The sequence below is a fragment of the Capra hircus genome, unplaced genomic scaffold (assembly GCF_001704415.2).
Source record: "Capra hircus breed San Clemente unplaced genomic scaffold, ASM170441v1, whole genome shotgun sequence".
Lineage (NCBI taxonomy): Eukaryota > Metazoa > Chordata > Mammalia > Artiodactyla > Bovidae > Capra > Capra hircus.
Window position 1 is genome coordinate 302876 of NW_017189596.1, and position 21589 is coordinate 324464.

The 21589-nt window shown below is 39.5% G+C and overlaps 1 protein-coding gene and 1 pseudogene across 1 annotated transcript in view; both read right to left on the reverse strand.

Annotated features, from left to right (window-relative positions):
- Window positions 1-2582: 2582 nt before the first annotated feature.
- The window catches only part of FMR1NB (fragile X mental retardation 1 neighbor), a 54323-nt gene continuing 35316 nt past the window's right edge, over window positions 2583-21589 (reverse strand). The window contains exons 3-6 of the mRNA XM_005700467.2: window positions 20169-20309; window positions 18165-18261; window positions 4201-4352; window positions 2583-2733 (exon numbers count right to left, since the gene is read on the reverse strand). Coding sequence (XP_005700524.2) covers window positions 2717-2733; window positions 4201-4352; window positions 18165-18261; window positions 20169-20309 — 407 coding nt within the window. The 3' untranslated portion in view covers window positions 2583-2716. The remainder of the gene's footprint in view (window positions 2734-4200; window positions 4353-18164; window positions 18262-20168; window positions 20310-21589) is intronic.
- LOC102188570 lies at window positions 8574-9318 on the reverse strand (annotated as a pseudogene).

The window sequence follows — 21589 nt, forward strand, 5'->3', positions numbered from 1 at the left end:
TACTCAGCTATAAACAGAACGCATTTGAGTCAGTTCTAATGAGGTGGATGAACTTAGAGCCTATTATACAGAATGAAGTCAGTCAGAAAGAGAAAGACAAATACTGTATACATGTGTGCTAAGTCACTTCAGTTGGGTCCGGCTCTGCGATCCCATGGACTGTAGCTCACCAAGATCTTCTGTCCATGGAATTCTCCAGACATGAATAATAGAGTAGGTTGCTATTTTCTTCTCCATAAATACTGTGTATTAACACACACACACACATATATATATATGGAATTTAGTAAGGTAGTAATGATGATCCTACATGCAGGGCATCAAAGGAGACACAAGAGACTTTTGGACTCAGTGGGAGAAGGTGAGGGTGGGATGATTGGAGAGTATAGCACTGAAACATATACATTACCATATATAAAACTGATGACCAGTGCCAGTTCAATGCAAGAAGCAGGGCACCCAAAGCCGGTGCTCTGAGATAAGCCAGAGGGATAGGGTTGGGGGAAAGTGGGAGAGGGGTTCAGGATGGGGGGGGACACAAGTATACCTGTGGCCGATTCATGTTGATGTATGGCAAAAACTGTCACAATATTGTAAAGTAATTATCCTCCAGTTAAAATAACTAATTTTTTAAAAAATGCTTGGGATGCTTGTGGTGTTCCCCTGGATTCTATTCCAGTCCACCCTTTTTCTCCTTATTCCTTCTGTTTAGAATCAATCATTCATTGTGATTTCAATTATCATCTATATATTGATGACTCTCAACTTTTATATGCAGCCAGACCTTTCTCCTGTGCTCCAGAACCATATATCTAACTGCCTACTAGTCATATCTACTTGGATGGCCCATACACCCGTGGCTGATTCATGTCAATGCATGGCAAAAACCACCACAATATAGTAAATTAGCCTCCTATTAAAATAAATAAATTTTTTAAAAAGAGCTCATCCAAAATGACCCATCTTACCCTGTCAAACTTGCCCTTCTCACTGGTCCAGCTCAGCACCACTATCTTTCCAGCTGGCCCATCATTCAGAAACCTGAAATTCATACTCTCCTTTCAGCATGCTAACTCTTGCCACACATATATTAATCACCAACTCCTATTGATGCTACACACTTAACAGCTCTCAAATCTACCTCTATCCACAAGTGCCACTATCCCAGCCCAGGCCACACTTTCTCATTCACATTAATACAACAGCTCATAACTGGCTCCCTTGACCCCAATGTTGTTCACTCCCAATTATCCACACAATAGTCAGACTGACTTCTAAGGATTAGCTCTAACCATACCATTCTTTTGCTTGAAATCCATCTTTGTTTCCCTTTGGTCCACAGGATAAAACCCCACCCTTTAATGTGGGTTATAAGTTCTTCTGTTTTAATATCTAAGCCAAAGCTGCTGCACCCCTAAACTGTTTGCAGTGCTTCAAATACTCCATGAAATTTGGCCTTCATATCTGAAACATTCCTGCCACTACAGTGACTGCATGGCAAACCCTGTTTAGCCCTCTTATCTTTCATTTTACCTCTTTCTAAAGTCTGGGCTAGTTCCCTTGCCATCTGCTCCCATAGAACTTGGTACTCCTCTTATCACAGCCTTGTCATTACTTCTTTATGTGGCTTCCTCCCCAGCTGGATGGTGAGCTCCTTGAAGGAAAGGTTAAGTCTATCTTGCTCATGACTATGTCCCAAGTACATACTCTGCTAAGTCACTTCAGTTGTGCCCAACTCTGTGCGACCCCATAGACGGCAGCCCACCAGGCTCCCCCGTCCCTGGGGTTCTCCAGGCAAGAACACTGGAGTGGGTTGCCATTTCCTTCTCCAATGCATGAAAGTGAAAAGTAAAAGTGAAGTTGCTCAGTTGTGTCCAAACCTCAGCGACCCCATGGACTGCAGCCTTCCCGGCTCCTCCATCCATGGAATTTTCCAGGCAAGAGTACTGGAGTGTGGTGCCATTGCCTTCTCCGTGTACATACCCTAGCAGGGGCTAAAGCAATGTTTGTTGAATGAATGAGCAACAAGCCCAAGTAAACTTGAGCCCTAGACATTTCAAAGAGGAAAGTAAATCATTAAAAATATCAATTTCTTAAAAAGTCAATTTTATGTATGTCACAGGATGTAACTGTTTTCTTTAAAAAGTAAAAAAAAAAAATATAGTAACAGTATTCTGCTCTGGGCGGTGGATTATGGTTGATTTTTCCCTCTTTCTTCTACATAACCTTTTTACCAAGTTCTCTGTAATGAGTATGTCTTACTTTCAGGGTGGAAAAAATGTTATAAATTATAAACTACAAAGAACACTAGTATAAAATACTTTTACCACTTTTCCTCAAAACAAAGTGTCATATACAGTGAAATTTGATCACTGTTTTTTTCTTCACTTTGCTTGAAGGTGAATAACAAACAGCGTGATATCTCTGCCTTAATTAATACCAACAGAAGTATATATGTTGATAATGTAACCCAAGTTGCGAAAATCCATCACTGTCCAGGACCTGAAATGCAAGCAGTACTTTTCATACGTTTTTAAATTCTATAGAAGCTACTTTTAATAAGAATTCGGATTACGGTTTGATGCACACAAACTAAACTGCAACTTTATTTTATATCTGAAAATAAGCAGAACAGAAGTTTTTATCCTTCTAAAACGTTCCACCAGATTTAGATGACTAGGACAGTCTCCTCTGCTCTGAAAGGTATGCGTTCTTCTCAATAGGAAAATAATGCTGTAAGAGAAAAGTAAAGCAGAGTTAAAACAACTTCAAAGCTAGTACACGTACATCATACTTTGTTATACAAGGAACTGACTGCAACAAATTTCTCAAACTATATACTGAATGCTACAATTAGTTTATTTTCAGTTTGCCAATATATCATCTTATTACAGTGAGGCATACAAAATATTGATATACTGTAACAAATACCATTATGCTGGCAATTTCTGAATAACAAAGGTAAATCCCATGCCCTGGAGAACTGCCCACAGAAATCAAGTTTTGTTAGTCTACTTATAATGTCGTGTGTACGTGCATATAATATGCATGCATGTACTGCATTAAAGTTATACAGGGTAATATATAGGTATGTGTAATAATATACATGTATTATTATTATTGTATAAACTTATGTATTACCTTATATAAGTAATATATCAATTACATACACATATATAATACCTTGAATAAGGATTTTATTTTGTTTTTTCTGATGTAAGTCACTTTTCTTATTCATATAGTCCAAATCTCTATTTTGCAGTTTAATCAACTGAGCAAAGGTTAAGGGACTTACCCAAGCTCCCACTGTAAATAACAGGAAAACTAGGAATAAAGCCAGAATCTCCTGACACTCAGTTTAATGGTCTAATATTCCACTCTTGCCCTTCTCCATAACTGAGGCTGGAAATTAACACCTCTTATTTGAGTAACACACTGCAATTTTCAAAGCATTTTCACATATGTTATATTGCTTCAGCTACACACACACACACACACACACACACACACACACATATACACACAAATATCTCAGCTAAATCAAGAACCTGAAAGGTTACTTGCCCACAGAAACACTAGTTAATGGCCTGAGTCTCCTGACTCTCAATCCAGTCCTCTACTCCTTGAGGAACACTCCTTTTCCCACAGATCATTTTATTCTCACTTGGTCCCTCACAATTACTTTGGGAGAAGGGAATCTAGGCCAAGGCTCGGGGATCTGTAAGCCTACACAAGTGAAGTGAGGCCCACGTAGTCCCTGGTGTGTGATTCTGGGATCCCATTTTGAACCTTTTCTAATACTACATTGTGTACCTTTGGGGAGCAGGAAGCTGAAACTAGGATTAGCTAGGATCTAGGATTGGATATGTCATGTAGTCAACACAACATGGAGGCCCATGGCCACTATTATACTTAGCAAGGGTGTCTATTATGGAGCTTCAGAATTAGGGCAAGCAGATTCTATTTCTTTGTTTCCCTGAAGGGCTGAACTACATATACCAAATAGTATGGTACCCAAACAACCTAGCACATTTCTTGTCCACCTTCTTTCCATCCAAATGGTAATAACGATATTATTTCAGAAGCTGATACTCCTGTGGTCCAAACATTTGCAGGATAAAAAAAAATAAGTATCAACTGAACCAAGATGAGGATAACAATCAAATGTCAAATACTTCAACTTTAAATCCTTGTCATTACCTATAGTCTCCTGGTCCTTTACGTCACCATATCCTTCCTCATCCACTGCTGTTTCCAACATTTCAGTATCCCTCTTTCTGTGTTTCTTTTTGTGTTTCTTCAAACGCTTTAAAGCTCTGTTCAATCTTCTTCGTAAAAGACCAGCCCATTTGCTGTAATATTAAAAGTTCAAAGTGAAACTTTATTTCTCAACAGTGATAAAATAATAAATAACAACGGTGGGTTATAAGGAAAAGGTTATTTGGTAACATAACCCTTTACTGTGAGGAGACATTCCACGTCCAAGGGCAGAGAAGCCACAGCAAGACAGAAGGAGGGGTGAAATTGGGACCCAGAAACCCCAAAGAGACTGAGACAGAACTGTGTTGAGTGTCTACTGAAGAGGTATGAGTCAGCAGTGGACTGCTGCAGCAACAGGGGCTCTGGGTGCAGCAGACCTGGCTATGGCATAAGCACTCTTGGAAGAAGTCGCCATTAACCCAACCATAGAGCCAGCAGAACTTACACAGGACTGGGGAAACAGACTCTTGGAGGGCACAAATAGAACCTTGTATGCACCAGGACCTAGGAGCAAGGAGCAGTGACCCCACAAGAGACTGATCCAGACTTGCCTGTGAGTGTCCAGGACTCTCCAGCAGAGGTGTGGGTCAGTGGTGGCCTGCTGCAGTGGTGGAGGCACTGAGTGTAGCAGTGTGTGCATGGGACCTTTTGAAGGAGGTCACCATTATCTTCATTACCTCCACCATAGTTTGGCCTCAGGTCAAATAATAGGGAGGGAATATAACACCACTCATCAACAGAAAATTGGATTAAAGATTTATTGAACATGGCCCTGCCCATCAGAACAAGATCCAATTTTCCCCTCAGTCAGTCTCTCCCATCATGAAGTTTCCATAAGCCTCTTATCCTTCTCCATCAGAGGGCAGACAGAATGAAAACCACAATCACAGAAAACTAACAAATCTAATCACATGGACCACAGCCTTGTTTAACTCAATGAAACTATGAGCATTGCTGTGTAGAGCCACCCAAGACAGACAGGTCATGGTGGAGAGTTCTGACAAAACGTGGTCTACTGGAGAAGGGAAAGGCAAACCACTTCAGCAATGTCACCTTATGAACCCCATGAATAGTATGAAAAGGCAAAAAGATAGGACACTGAAAGATGAACTCCCCAGGTGGGTAGGTGCTTAATATGCTACTGGAGATCAGTAGAGAAATAATTCCAGAAACAATGAAGAGATGGAGCCAAAGCAAAAACACCACCCAGTTGTGAATATAACTGGTGAGAGAAGCAAGGTCTGATGCTGTAAAGAGCAATACTGCATAGGAACCTGGAATCTTAGGTCCATGGATCAAGGCAAATTGGAACTGGTCAAACAGGAAATGGCAAGAGTGAACGTTGACATTTTAGGAATCGGCAAACTAAAATGGACTGGAATGGGAGAATTTGACTCAGATGACCATGATATCTACTACTGTGGGCAAGAATCCCTTAGGAGAAATGGAGTAGCCATCACAGTCAATAAAAGAGTCCAAAATGCAGTAATGACAAAATGATCTGTTTGTTTCCAAGGAAAACCATTCAGTATCACAGTAATCCAAGTCTATGACCTGACCAGTAATGCTGAAGAAGCTAAATGATTCTATGGAGACCTACAAGACCTTTTAGAATTAATATCCAAAAAAGATGTCACTTTCATTATAGCAGACTGGAATGCAAAAGTAGGAAGTTAAGAGACACCTGGAGTAACAGGCAAATTTGGCCTTGGAGTACAGAATGAAGCAGGGCCAAGGCTAATTGAGTTTGGCCAACAGAACACACTGATCATAGCAAATACTATCTTCCAACAACACAAGAGAAAACTTTACATGTGGACATCACCAGATGGCCAACACCGAAATGAGATTGATTATATTCTCTGTAGCCAAAGATGGAGAAGCTCTATACAGTCCACAAAAACAAGACCGGGAGCTGACTGTGGCTCAGATCATGATCTCCTTATTGCCAAATTCAGACTTAAATTGAAGAAAGTCGGGAAAATCACTAGACCATTCAGCTATGACCTAAATCAATCCCTTACGATTGTACAGTGGAAGTGGAAAATGAAACTTAAGGGACTAGATCTGACAGACAGAGTGCCTTATGAACTATGGGTGGAGATTTGTGACATTGTACAGAAGACAGGGATCAAGACCATCCACAAGAAAAAGAAATGCGAAAAAGCAAAAATGGCTCTTTGAGGAGGCCTTACAAATCACTGTGAAAAGAAGAGAAGGGAAAAGCAAAGGAGAAACGGAAAGATATACCCATTTGAATGCAGAGTTCAACGAATAGCAAGGAGATATAAGAAAGCCGTCCACAGTAATCAGTGCAAAGAAATAGAAGAAAACAACAGAATGGGAAAGACTAGAGATCTCTTCAAGAAAATTAGAGATACCAAGGGAACATTTCATACAAAGATGGGCTCAATAAAGGACAGAAATGGTATGGACCTAACAGAGGCAGAAGATATTAAGAAGAGGTGGCAAGAATACACAGAAGAACTGTATAAAAAAGATCTTCATGACCCAGATAATCACGACGGTGTGATGACTCACCTAGAGCCAGATATCCTGGAATGTGAAGTCAAGTGGGCCTTAGGAAGCATCACTACGAACAAAGCTAGTGGAGGTGATGGAATTCCAGTTGAGCTATTTCAAATCCTGAAAGATGTTGCTGCGAAAGTGCTGCACCCAATATGCCAGCAAATTTGAAAAACTCAGCAGTGGCCACACTGGAAAAGGTCAGTTTTCATTCCAATCCCAAAGAAAGGCAATGTCAAAGAATGCTCAAACTACTGCACAATTGCACTCATCTCACACACTAGTAAAGTAATGCTCAAAATTCTCCAAGCCAGGCTTCAACAACACATGAACTGTGAACTTCCAGATGTTCGAGCTGGATTTAGAAAAGGCAGAGGAATCAAACTGCCAACATCTGCTGGAATATCGAAAAAGCAAGAGAGTTCCAGAAAAATATCTATTTCTGCTTTATTGGCTATGCCAAAGCCTTTGACTGTGTGGATCACAATAAACTGGAAAATTCTGCAAGAGATGGAAATACCAGACCACGTGACCTGCCTCTTGAGAAATCTGTATGTAGAACTGAACATGGAATAGCAGACTGGTTCCAAATCAAGAAAGAAGTACGGCAAGGCTGTATACTGTCACCCTGCTTATTTAACTTCTAGGCAGAGTAAATCATGAGAAACACTGGGCTGGATGAAGCACAAGCTGGAATCAAGATTGCCAGGAGAAATAACAATAACATCAGATACTCAGATGACACCACTCATATGGCAGAAAGTGAAGAAGATCTAAAGAGCCTCTTGATGAAAGAGAAAAAGGAGAGTGAAAAAGTTGGCTTAAAGCTCAATATTCAGAAAACTAAGATCATGGCATCCGGTCGCATCACTTCATAGCAAATAGATGGGGAAACATTGGAGACAGTGACAGACTTTATTTTGGGGAGCTCCCAAATCACTGCAGATGGTGACTGCAACCATGAAAATAAAAGACGCTTGCTCCTTGGAAGAAAAATTATGACCAATCTAGACAGCATATTAAGGAGCTGAGACATTACTTTGCCAATAAAGGTCTGTCTAGTTATGGTTTTTCCAGTACTCATGTATGGATGTGAGAGTTGGACCATAAAGAAAGCTGAGCACTGAAGAATTGATGCTTTTGAACTGTGGTGTTGGAGAAGACTCTTGAGATTCCCTTGGACAGCAAAGAGATCCAACAAGTCTATCCTAAAGGAAATCAGTCCTGAGTGTTCTTTGCAAGGACTGATGTTGAAGCTGAAACTCCAATACTTTGGCCACCTGATGCGAAGAACTGATTCATTGGAAAAGACCCTGATGCTGGGAAAGATTGAAGGTGGGAGGAGAAGGGGACAACAAAGGATGAGATGGTGGGATGGCATCACCATCTCAATGGACATGAGTTTGAGTAAGCTCTGGGAGTTGGTGATGGACAGGGAGGCCTGGCATGCTGCAATCCATGGGGTCACAAAGAGTCAGACACGACTAAGCGACTGACCTGAACTGCACCTTTTTTATGGAGTGTGGCTTTCTATCTTGGATACTTTTATATATTTTTATTAGACTATGTGCCCTTTGAAAGCACACACCACGATCTGATTCACCTTTTTGCCCTTCATAGCACCCAACAGAAGGCCTGGAATCAATATATTCTTGAATGAATTTTAAGTTCTTTTTTCTCACTGACAGAATGAATTTTAAGGTCATTTTTTTTTCTCACTGACAAACTGTTTATTGAATTTTGCAGCAATATGAGGTGTCTCTTATTGTATCTTAGAATCTCAGGATTCAGAGAGGTGGTAAAGTGGCATTGGTGAATTTGGGACTCTGATCTCCCAGAAGTACCTGCCACTCTACCCTTGATTCCTCAATGGCTGCCAGGTGGATCACCCCTCCACTGGAGCCATCCTGCTCCATTTCCAAAGTGAGAGCACTGGCAGTGAACTGCAGGCATTCTTCCTTGGTCATGCCTTCCTTTTGGGTAGCACTGACACAGCCAAAGATATAGGAGCTCCCGGAGCCCCCAGTGGCAAAGGACTGTTGTACTATCATACTCCTCATGGGCACTGAGTACACCTACCCCCCTTCTTGGGGGTTCCAGCCGGCAATGATTATTTCTGTCATCAGGTCTTCTTGGTATCAGTAACACATTTCCTTAAAGAGGTTGGCTGCCATGTATACCAGCAGAGGCTCATTCAGCTCAATGCTGCGGAAACCAAGCTGATAATTGACTCCATCAGCTACTGCCTGGGTATCAGCTGCTGAGCCTGAGTGGCAGCAGAAAATACAGTCATGAATAGGGGTTGTGAAACATGGTCACAAATAGGGGTCAGCATGTCACTCACTCGATAGGTGATGTATGACCCAGTGGTTGATCTGCAGTCAGTTCCTAGAACCACCCCCTCAGCAAACTGCATGACCGTGACAGTGGTCCCTGTGGAAACTTCCCTGTTTTCCCAGTCAGAGGCAATGGCTTCAGGCCCCCAGGATGGTGCCTGCCCAGCTCCCCAGCGGCCACTAAGGTGGTCGCCATCTTCCTCTCCCGGTATTGCCCAAATTTTAAGTTCTTGAATGATATAATGAGATGAAATAATGCTGTTTTAGGGAGACAAGCCTGGCTGGATGTAACAGGGTGAATTAGAAGGAGAGTAGATGAGGAATCCATGTATATGTCCAAGTTAGCTTGGCAAACATCCTTACTCACTCCCTCCATGTGAAAGGCACAGCCATACTTTCCTATTGAAGTACCAGGGAAGTTCTCCAGGACCTAACTCCTAGCCATCTTCCAAACTCCACTTGCAGCCCCATTCCAGTTATTGTCTCTCTTGTGTAAATTATTTGGATTGGATGCATCATCTCAATGTTCTCCTCAGTTTCCAATTCTGCATTTGCATTTGAATGCCAGCTAGCTTCCTGTTACAGACTGAATGTTTGTGTTCCTAAAATTCATGTTGAAGCCCTAGCTCCCAGTATGGTTGCATTTGAAGACAGTACCTCTAGGGAATACTTAAGGCTCAATCAAGTCATAAAGGTGGGGTGCTGATCAGTAAAATTAATGTCAGTATAAAAATAATAAATTTTTGTTTTACTAAAAATCAGAGTGCCTGCTCATCTTACTCTCACACACATCATGGAAAGGCCATGTGAGCACACAGAGAGAAGGTGGCCATCTGCAAGCCAGGAGGAGAGCCCTCACCAGAAACCAAATCAGCTGGCATCTTGATCACTGACTTCTAGCCTACAGAACCTTGAGAAAATAAATGCCTATTGTTTAAGCCAACTGTGGTATTTTGCTATGGCAGCACTGGAAGACTAATACATTTTGCCCTTCTTTTGCACCTCGGGAAACCACTTACTTATTACGACAGCAGGTGACAACAGGACTAGGCCTGGACTAAGCTGTGACTATCAAATATGAGAAGAGGTGAATCCCCAATTCATCCCAAAGGAAACCAAAAAAAAAAAAAAAAAAGACAGGGAGTCTAAAAGAATAGAATTACATATTAAAGATAAAGGAAAGTAAATAGTCACAGATGATTCCCAGGATTCTAGCCTGAGAGACAAAAGAAATCACTGATAGAAATGAATAGGTGTCAAGGGGAGATGATTTGGGAGAAAAAGTCTAGTTTTGCACACATTGCATTAAATGCAGTTAGAAATACAAAACAGGTAGAGGTGATTTCAGGATGTATGAGTCATTTATCCAGAGAAACCCAGAACACTATGTTCAAAAAGGACTTCAGAAATTAACTCAATTCTCTACTCTAATATTATGAAAAAATCAACATCAAAAGAAGTTAAGCTCACTATAAAATTGGTAGTAAAGGCAGAACTAGAACAAAGATCTTTTAAAATACTCTTCCTGCTACATACTTGTAATATTTTCTGATAGATAAGAATAAGGCTTTGGGAGACAACCACAGTTGGGAAAACAAAAAAAAACAAACTGAGGTGGATCAGAATGGGAAGGGGAACAATGAAATCCAAGGAAGGAAACTTTCAAAAAGGGAGCAGTCAACAGTGAACTTATGTGATAAAAATGTCAAGTCAGATGGAAATTCAGAAAAGGTCACTGCATTTTGCAATGAGGTTATTAGTTACTTGGCAACAAATTCTTCCTTTTAATAGTACCTAATATCCCAGAATTTTCTTAAATGCTGCCCTTGGAGTCCTTGCAATAAGAACACCTCAGACATATAATCCGCATATAATGAGGTTCTCTTATTATTTCAATAACTAAATTACCTTTAATGGGGTCCAATAAGAACTGGTGTTATGTGAATTTCAAATCTATAGTGACTCATGTTCAAGAAGGGTTCCAGTTGCTCACTTTCTCATCTGATCATATTTTATCAAAGTTCTTAGAGCCCAGCAATACTTTTTATAGACTCTATTTCCTTTCTTTGAATTCATGTCTATAATCCTAGGAACTTCAAACCTTTCAGCAGTTGGCTAATTACTGCATAAACCTTTCCAAAATAACATTACTAATTATATTGTACAGTATAATGAGACAAACAAACATGGGGATTTGAAAATATAAATGCTCATTTTTAAAATTCAATGGGTCATGATTTTTAGGCAGTTTTTGGCATATTTATTCCCAATTCTTTACCTCCCATTCTATGAAAGTAAGTGGTAATAAGACTGTCTACATAATGAAAACCACATTATAATACAGAGAATCACTCAGCAGGATTTGTCTAAATGTAGAAATTTTCAGTAGCAGCCATCTGGCAAGCAGCAACACTGAAAGAGTATGGGGGATGTGCTATTTACATCATCTGTGTATCAGATGATCTACAATCTTAAAAAACACTGTTTTATTAGTTGAAAGAAACATAGTCTTGTCATTTTCACACTGAGTGCTGAATTTTCTTAATTTGAGGTTACAAATTCAATCTGATAGGAAGAAAAAGAACATGAAAATACATTTCATCTGATTTGAACAGGCATTGCATTACAGTGTTTGAATCTTTCCCCTTGCCAAAGCTATGTATACACTCAAGTATTATATCCCTATATAATAAACAGATGTTTAACTGGCATATAAATACAGATTAAACTTTATATAAAAACAGGGAAATATTAGAAGCTAAATTCGCACTTGAAACTACTGTTCTTGGCACTCTACAACTGTAACAGGAATAATTCAGCCACTCGCCTTCTCTCTCACTCTAGACCCCCACCTGCTTCCTTTTGTCCCAATCCACCCGATATTTTTGCTTTTCATCTCTATGTAAGTCTTAAGTCTACCAGTGACACTTAAACCTAATGAAGCTTCTGATCCCTATTAATGAGAATAAAAATAGATCTTACATAACCTTTGAGGACATAATGAATTTCAAAATGCATCTTATATATAAGTTAATAAGTCTATCCCTAGCAAATTCTTAGAAAGCTTTTCACTAATATTCTCTGCTCCCTATTGTATATGTGAACCAGTTCAAACTAGCTTCTCTGTTTACATTTGAACTCAAGTCAAGTAGAAGTAAACTACACACACAAAATAAGTAAACTACAGATTCAGTTATAGATTATTAAAGGGGCAAAGTTCAGCCACTCTTGCTAAGAAATGACAGGCATTTAAGGGGTCTACATTATTAGGGAGACTACATCTGAATGTAATGAATTCTGTGGGGGAGCCCCCTTCCCACCTAGCCCAAATGTTGTTCTCCCTTCAGAAATTTAGCTCAAATAGCATCTCCATCATGGAGCCCACCTGCTCTCTTCCATTCAACCTGATCCCCAATGCCTCAGAACTTTTACAAGTCACTGTCACCACTCATTTTAATCCTTAATTATATTCCACCTTTTATTGTTCTTAGTATGTCATGACTGGGATTTATTTTAAGGTATATTTAGTTCCTCAAAATGAAAATCCATCTCTTAAGACATTTCTGTATCCTAATATCTAGCATAAGTAGTGACCGAATATGGTCAATTGTAGAAAGCATGAATTAGACATTAAAAACGAAATGCATTTGTCTTTGGAAAGTGACTATTCTCTTTACATAAACTGCTTTCATTTCTCCCCTCTCTTCATATTATTTCTTATTTTTCATCCCTCCAACTCTTGCAGGTTGTTAGCTCCTTAGGCTGGGGCTTTCCTGGTAGCCTAGATGGTAAAGAATCCTCCTGCAATGCAAGAGACCTAGGTTCAATCCCTGGGTTGGGAAGATACCCCGGAGGAGAGCATGGCAATCCACTCCAGTATTCTTGCCTGGAGAGTCTCCATGGACAGAGAAGCCTGGCAGGCTACAGTCCATGGGGTCATAAAGAGTTAGATACGACTGAGCTACTAAGTACAACATAGCTCTCCTTAGGTTGCTGGTGGTTGTTTAGTTACTAAGTCATATCTGACTCTTTGAGACCCCATGGACTGTATCCTGCCAGGCTTCTCTGTCCATGGGATTCTCCAGGCAAGAATAATGGAGTGGGTAGCCATTCCCTTCTCCAGGGGGAATCTTCTCTGAGATGGAAAACAGAAAGTGAGTTAATGGGATAGCTCTAAAAAGACACCTTGCCCCCCAAAAGAAGGATTTAGCAGACTTTGGCCTTCATTTAAACTCCTTGTTTGCTATCAAGGATAGGATCTGTAGTCTAACACAATGATTGCCTTTGACTCTAAAATCAGCTTATCAGGAAAAACTGCCAGTGCCCCATCCACCCTCAGCCATCCATTGTTCCTGAAACTTCAGCTAAGCAGCAAGCTGAAACTGACACCTGCTCTGAGGCTGCAACGAACAGCTCAGGACAACTGAAGGTACCTACTACTATATTACACAAAATAGTAAAATAAGTAAGTAAATAAATAAATCATAGTAAACCAAAGTTTATAGTGTTCAATATATACATACTACTCACATTGTTTAAGTCTCTCAAGAAGTTTGTTTATTATCTAAAAAGAAGAATATATATTCCTATCAAGGGATAATCCTCTGGAATTCATTTTAGAGAAAAATCCAGTGTACTTTAACATCCCCATACCTTGGCAGAGGAACACTAGGAGGGGCCATAACAGAGGTATTATACAAGGCAGAATATATCAGACACTCTAAATTGCTTGGCAAAATGCTAGCTCTGAAGCTGTAAGAGCAATATTGCATAGGAACCTGGAATGTTAGGTCTATGAATCAAGGCAAATTGGAACTGGTCAAACAGGAAATGGCAACAGTAAACGTCGACATCTTAGGAATCCGCGAACTACAATGGACTGGAATGGGTGAATTTAACTCAGCTGACCATTAAATCTACTACTGTGGGCAGGAATCCCTCAGGAAAAATGGAGTAGTCATCATAGTCAACAAGAGTCCAAAATGCAGTACTTGGACGCAATCTCAAAAAAGACAGAATGATCTCTGTTCGTTTCCAAGGCAAACCACTCAATATCACGGTAATCCAAGTCTATGTCCCAACGAGTAATGCTGAAGAAGCTGAAGCTTAATGGTTCTATGAAGACCTACAAGACCTTTTAAAACTAACACCCAAAAAAGATGTCCTTTTCGTTATAGGGGACTGGAATGCAAAAGTAGGAAGTCAAGAATCACCTGGAGTAACAGGCAAATTTGGCTTTGGAGTACAAAATAAAGCAGGGCTAAGACTTATAGAGTTTTGCCAAGAGAATGCACTGGTCATAGCAAACACCCTCTTCCAACAACACAAGAGGAGACTCTACACATGGACATCACAAGACGGTCAACATCGAAATCAGATTGATTATATTCTTTGCAACCAAAGATGGAAAAGCTTTATACAATCTCCAAAAACAAGACTGGGAGCTGAATGTGGCTTAGATCATGAACTCCTTATTGCCAAATTCAGACTTAAATTGAAGAAAGTCGGGAAAATCACTAGACCATTCAGCTATGACCTAAATCAATCCCTTACGGTTATACAGTGGAAGTGGGAAATAATACTTAAGAGACTAGATCTGATAAAGTGCCTGATGAACTATGGATGGAGGTTCATGACATTGCACAGGAGACAGGGATCAAGACCATCCACAAGAAAAAGAAATGCAAAAAAGCAAAATGGCTCACTGAGGAGGCCTTAAAAATCACTGTGAAAAGAAGAAAAGGGAAAAGCAAAGGAGAAACGGAAAGATATACATACCCATTTGAATGCAGATTTCCAAAGAAGAGCAAGTAGAGATAAGAAAGCCATCCTCAGTGATCCATGCAAAGAATTAGAGGAAAACAACAGAATGGGAAAGACTAGAGATCTCTTCAAGAAAATTAAGAGATACGAAGGGAACATTTCATGAAAAGAAAATCTCAATAAAGGACAGAAATGGTATGGACCTAACAGAAGCAGAAGATATTAAGAAGAAGTGGCAAGAATACATGCTTGGGGCTGGTGCACTGGGACAACCCAGAGGGATGGTACGGAGAGGGAGGAGGGAGCAGGGTTCAGGATGGGGAACACGTGTATACCTGTGGCGGATTCATGTTGATGTATGGCAAAACCAATACAATATTGTAAAGTAATAAAAAAAAATCTTAATAAATTAAAGAAAAAAAAGAAAAAGAACACACAGAAGAAATATACAAAAATGATCTTCACAAACCAGATAATCATGATGGTGTGATCACTCACCTAGAGCCAGACATCCTAGAATGCAAAGTCAAGTGGGCCTTAGGAAGCACCACTTGGAACAAAGCTAGTGGAGACGATGGAATTCCAGTTGAGCCATTTCAAATCCTAACAGATTGCTGTGAAACGGCAGCACTCAATATGCCAGCAAATTTGGAAAACTCAGCAGTGGCCTCAGGACTGGAAAAGGTCAGTTTTTATTCCAATCCCCAAAAAAGGCAATACCAAAGAATGCTCAAACTACTGCACAATTGCACTCATTTCACACGCTAGTAAAGAAATGCTCAAACTTCTCCAACCAGGCTTCAACAACACGTGAATTGTGAACTTCCAAATGTTCAAGCTGGTTTTAGAAAAGGCAGAAGAACTGGAGATAAAATTGCCAACATCCGTTGGATCATCAAAAAAGCAAGAGAGTTCGAGAAAAACATCTATTTCTACTTCATTGACTATGCCAAAGCCTTTGACTGTGTGGATCACAATAAACTGTGGAAAATTCTGAAAGAGATGGGCATACCAGACCACCTGACCTGCCTCCAGAGAAATCTGTATGCAGGTCAGGAAGCAACAGTTAGAACTGGACATGGAACAACAAACTGGTTCCCAATAGGAAAAGGAGTATGTCAAAGCTGTATATTGTCACCCTGTTTATTTAACTTATATACAGAGTACATCATGAGAAATGCCGGGCTGGATGAAGCACAAGCTGGAATCAAGATTGCCAGGAGAAACATCAATGACCTCAGATATGCAGATGACACAACCCATATGGCAGAAAGCAAAGAGGAACTAAAGAGCCTCTTGATGAAAGAGAAAGAGGACAGTGAAAATGTTGGCTTAAAGCTCAATATTCAGAAAGCTAAGATCATGGCATCTGGTCCCATCACTTCATGACAAATAGATGGGGAAACAGTGGAAACAGTGATAGACTGTTTTGGGGGGCTCCCAAATCACTGCAGATGGTAACTGCAGCCATGAAAATAAAAGACACTTACTCCTTGGAAGAAAAGTTATGACCAACCTAGACAGTATATTAAAGAGCAGATAAAAAAAAAAAAAAGAGCAGAGACATCACTTTGCCAACAAAGGTATGTGTAGTAAGGCTATGGTTTTTCCAGTAGTCATGTATGGATGTGAGAGTTGGACCATAAAGAAAGCTGAGCACCAAAGAACTTATGCTTTTGAACTGTGGTGTTGGAGAAGACTCTTGAGAGTCCCTTGGTCTGCAAGGAGATCCAAGCAGTCTATCCTAAAGCAGATCGGTCCTGAGTGTTCATTGGAAGGACTGATACTGAAGCTGAAACTCCCAATACTTTGGCCACCAGATGCAAAGAACTGACTCATTTGAAAAGACCCTTATGTTGGGAAAGATTGAAGGCGGGAGAAGGGGACGACAGAGGATGGGATGATTGGATGTCATCACCGACTCAATGGACATGAGTTTGGGTAAACTCCGGGAGTTGTTGATGGACAGGGAGGCCTGTTGTACCGCAGTCCATGGGGTCACAAAGAGTCAGACATGACTGAGTGACTGAACTGAACTGAATCCTAGCCACCTATTTCTAAGAAATATTTCAGTTTTACTCATGGGTTTTCTTTTACATGAACACAAGCTCTGAAGGGAAGATGAAAGTTTCAAAGATTCTACCCCTATTCCCATTCACCTGTGAAAAGAAACAAAAGAAATAAGCCTAGGAATAGAGATAACTCACTCAGTATAGGAAACTAAGTAAAAACTGAGAAAAAAATTGACAGTTATATGCAAACTGGAAAAACTGAAAGAAAGGCTGTGATCCAACAGTGTCTTCAAATTTGTCTGAGAAAGTTATGAAAGCATGAGAACTTTTAAATCAATATAGAACTGCCTTCCAGGCTAGCCATCTCCAACCACTGTATTCCTTTATTTGTTCAAATACTCATTTATTCAATAAAAATATATTAAGCATCCACTGTATCTGAGGCACTTTGCTATAAATTGAAAATACAATGAGGAAGATGACAGATTCACTAGACTTAAAAAAAAAGGTACAGAAAAGAAAAAAGAATCTTTATGCAAAATAAGGTAACGTGTATAGTCTAAATCTTCCAGTGAAATTTAACTCGAATAAAAACATAAAAGATGCTTAATCTTCAACAGGCATTTTATCAGAAAATTTAATAGGTACTTGTTCTCAGGGTTGTGCTAGTGCCAACCTTGCACTTGCACAAACCTGACAGTGAGCACCTCACTCACTCCATCTTAGTCCTGGCCCTGCTCTCTACCTCTACACACACTCTGTCTCAGTAGGCGGGAAGCTATTTCAAAAAAAAACAAAAAAACAAAAAAACTTACAAGCATCATGCCAACAGCCCACTGGGATTTTGATAAGAAATCTGATACAAATTGGCTTGAAGTCAGATCAAGGCTTTCAAACCCAATAGTAGATGACCATCTATTATATGGAGAGTAGCGCTTCTGGGAATCCTTCTGATTTGCAGTTAACCACCTCTACTCCACATACCCTCACCTCGCTGATTTATTTTTCCTTTCAATTGGGATTTTGTTTTGTTTGATGAGGGAATGTACAAACTAGGACATGCAAGAGGATGTCTTAAATGGGTGGAAAAATTAAAATAGCATGCATGAAGAAATATTCTGGTAACTTAACTTTTTCCCAAGCTACCTTCTGTTAAGCAAAATGGACCGAAACGTAATCCCTGTACTTTTGAAGCTATGAATGAATGTGTCTACACAGGAATGCTGAAGTATACTCAGCAATTGGCAAATAAAAGTTGTTTGCTTACCTTCTCCAGCAAAAAGAGCAGCAATAAATGGGCAGACATCCCAGGAATATCATGCTCATCACACCAAACCCAAACATCCGGAACATCTGCGTAGGCTCTGGTGGTTTAATTATATCCTGTTACTTTTATGACTTAAGCAAGAGAAGCAAATCTGAGCTCTTTCATAAAGGCTTTATTTAAAAAACTATTAGTTAATAAAGTAAAATGAGATATTCTTACATGGCAGGTAAATATCATTGGTACTCTATAAGCAGCAGTAGTTTATGAAATGTTCTAGGAACACAACTAAAAGTTCAGTTTGTGTGTTCTCTCCAATGGACATGATTTAGCAACTGAACAACAACCCCAAAGGAAGCCTTAACAAAACAATCCTGTTTCTGTTAATATACTAGCTTATTACTATTCAGACTATATATGTTTCTTCCTGTGATGTAAGCATGTTTTTTCCTTGGCCATATGTTATACATTCTTGAATACTCAGGGAGTGAATCAATCTATGAATAGCTAACTTGAGAAAGGAATGGTTTCTTAAATGTTTACTTCTAAATATAAAACATTATATTAAATGAAAAATCAAGAATTTGTAGGTGATTAAGTATATTTTATTCTTATATTCATTGGGAAATGCATTCTAATATGATTGGGGGGATTGTAAGTCATGGTTCAATTTTTCCCTCTACAAGAATCAAATGTTTTTTCACACATAATATAAAGACTAAATCAATGAATGAATTATAACACCATGTGACACTGTTAAAACTGTAATACTATATTCACGATAGAGTTTAGGTTTCTATCATTAATACTAGATGCTCAACAATTGAATGCAGAGAAGGCAATGGCAACCCACTCCAGTACTCTTGCCTGGAAAATCCCATGGGCAGAGGAGCCTGATAGGCTGCAGTCCATGAGGCTGCATAGAGTCGGACACGACTGAAGTGACTTAGCAACAGCAGCAGCAGCAACAATTGAATGGGGCCTATATTAACCTAAGACACTGTTCTGCATGCATTTTTAGTACCATTTGTTAGTGCTTAATCATATCAATCAAATATGTCCATCAGGGGACCAACTGGTAGTATGTCCCCACTATCCAAATGAAGGAGCAAAAGCAGATGGTCTGGTGCTCAAAACATTGTAAAGAAAAAAAAAATCTTAAGAGAAGAATCTAATTCATAAACAAAATAACAAAGAAAGAAACTGATCAACAGACTTAACAAGAAACATTCAATTTACTGTTACATACTGAGATGCTGAAGAAAAAGATAAATGAGAAGAATTCTACTCAGGAAGAGAAGGTGGGAAGAGAAAGTAAGCTAAGGCATGCCTGACTGGTATTGTCTCCCAGGCACATGGATGGTTACATCTCATAAAGCCTGTGATCTATGGGAGAAGATAGTGACTAAAACAAACTCAAAATGCAACAGTGAGGACTTCCCTGCTGGTCCAGTGATTAAGGGGCTTCCCCGTTGGATCAGCAGTAAAGAATCCACCTGTAAGGCAGGAGATGCAGGAGATGCGAGTTGGATCCTGGGTAGGGAAGATCCCTGGAGGAGGAAATGGCTACCCACTCCAGTATTCTTGACGGGAAAATCCCATGGACAGAGGATCCTGGTGGGCTACAGCCCATGGGATCACAAAAGGTCAGACACAACTGACTGAGCAACTGAGCATGCAGGCACCAGCGGTTAAGACTCCATTCTTCCAATGCAGGGCGTGTGGATTTGATCCCTGTTCAGAAACTAACATCCCACATGCCACTTGGCCGAAAAATTATAATAAATACAACAACAAAAACCCGCCATAGTCACACCTAAGGACTAAGCAGAAACAGCTCATGAATAGAGGTCTCCAGGCCTTTCTATAGATGGTAGTATTGCTCTAGGGCTGGGAGCCTCCTTTAAGGGTTAAGCTAAGAGATCCAACAGTAAACATATGCCACTGTGACCTGTTTATTCAATTTTAAAAAACAGAAATATAATAAATGTAAAAGGATTAACTTACTGTCTCTCAGCGGGGCAAAACAGCTAACCGTAGTGGTCTTAAGTGTAGAATAACAGCATTTGTATTTCAAACATTCATCCTTGCTAAGATCTTGCCCCTGCTTGCAAGGCTTTAGCACCTGACCCTCCACTGGAACGCATGCTTTTAGAAACAAAATGCAAGAAAGAGATTTCAGCATGGTTAATAAGCACTCCCCCTAAATTAAATAATTATGAAAGACAAAAACAAACCAGCTTGTACATTTAAAGAAAAGATTGAACGGCATATATAAATAGTAATGAATGCTGAAAAAATAAAAGTTATCACAAAATTACTTTACATCACATTTCCAATTCTAGATGAACTCCAGAAAAATATAAATTGTTAACAGATCATTGATAAGGTAGTTTTAAAATTACTTTAAACATAAGTTGAGCAGTAGTGATACAAATATAACACAGAACAGAAGGTGTTAAATAGCTAGAACAGGCCAAATGCCTTTAAAACTAACACCTTGTTAAAAGAATACCACAGATACCCTCTTATTCAATGTTACTAAGCTACAGAAATGTACTGAATTCATCAATGAAAATGCATGCAAGTAAAATTCACACCATTCACTGCTAGAAAATAAAGTAATATTATTGGCATCAACCTAGTTTCTGTCAACACTTAATCATATTGGCACTGCAACATGTTTTAAGATTCTTCCTTTTGGCCTTAAGTTACAACTCTAATTCTGAATAGGCAATAATTTATGGCATGAATACCAAGATTCATGCAACTACAATAAGTTCATATATAACTGAATCTGTAAGATTCACAAGCTCAAATAGCTGATTTTTTTAAAACATCCTGCTTTATATGAGAAACAAATGACAACTAAATAGGCAGATATCAGATTTTTATTCAAAAAGAAAACCTCTACAGTATGGCTTAAGGTCAGCATAGAATCAATCTCCAATATTATCAACAACTACAGACTTAGAAAAGTAGTTAAGTGATGTTTGGGCTTCCCTGGTGTCTCACAGGTTAAAGCATCTGTCTGCAATGCGGGAGACCTGGGTTCGATCCCTGGGTTGGAAAGTTCCCCTGGAGAAGGAAATGGCAACCCACTCCAGTATTCTTGCCTGAAGAATCCCAAGGATGGAGGAGCCTGGTAGGCTACAGTTCATGGGGTCGCAAAGAGTTGGACACGACTGAGGGACTTCACTCACTAAGTGATGTTTTACAATCACTCTAAAGCACTTCAACATCAGCAAAAAACAACATAATGGTTATATTATTACCTCCTGGTATGTTCTTATTATATTCCGCTTCTTTAAAGATTGACAATTCCTGAAGCTCAGGTAAAAATAATAACAGCTACCATTCATTAGTCATCTATTTGGGCCAAGTATCTTGCTTTACACATATTATTTCTAATCTTCACAACAAACTCT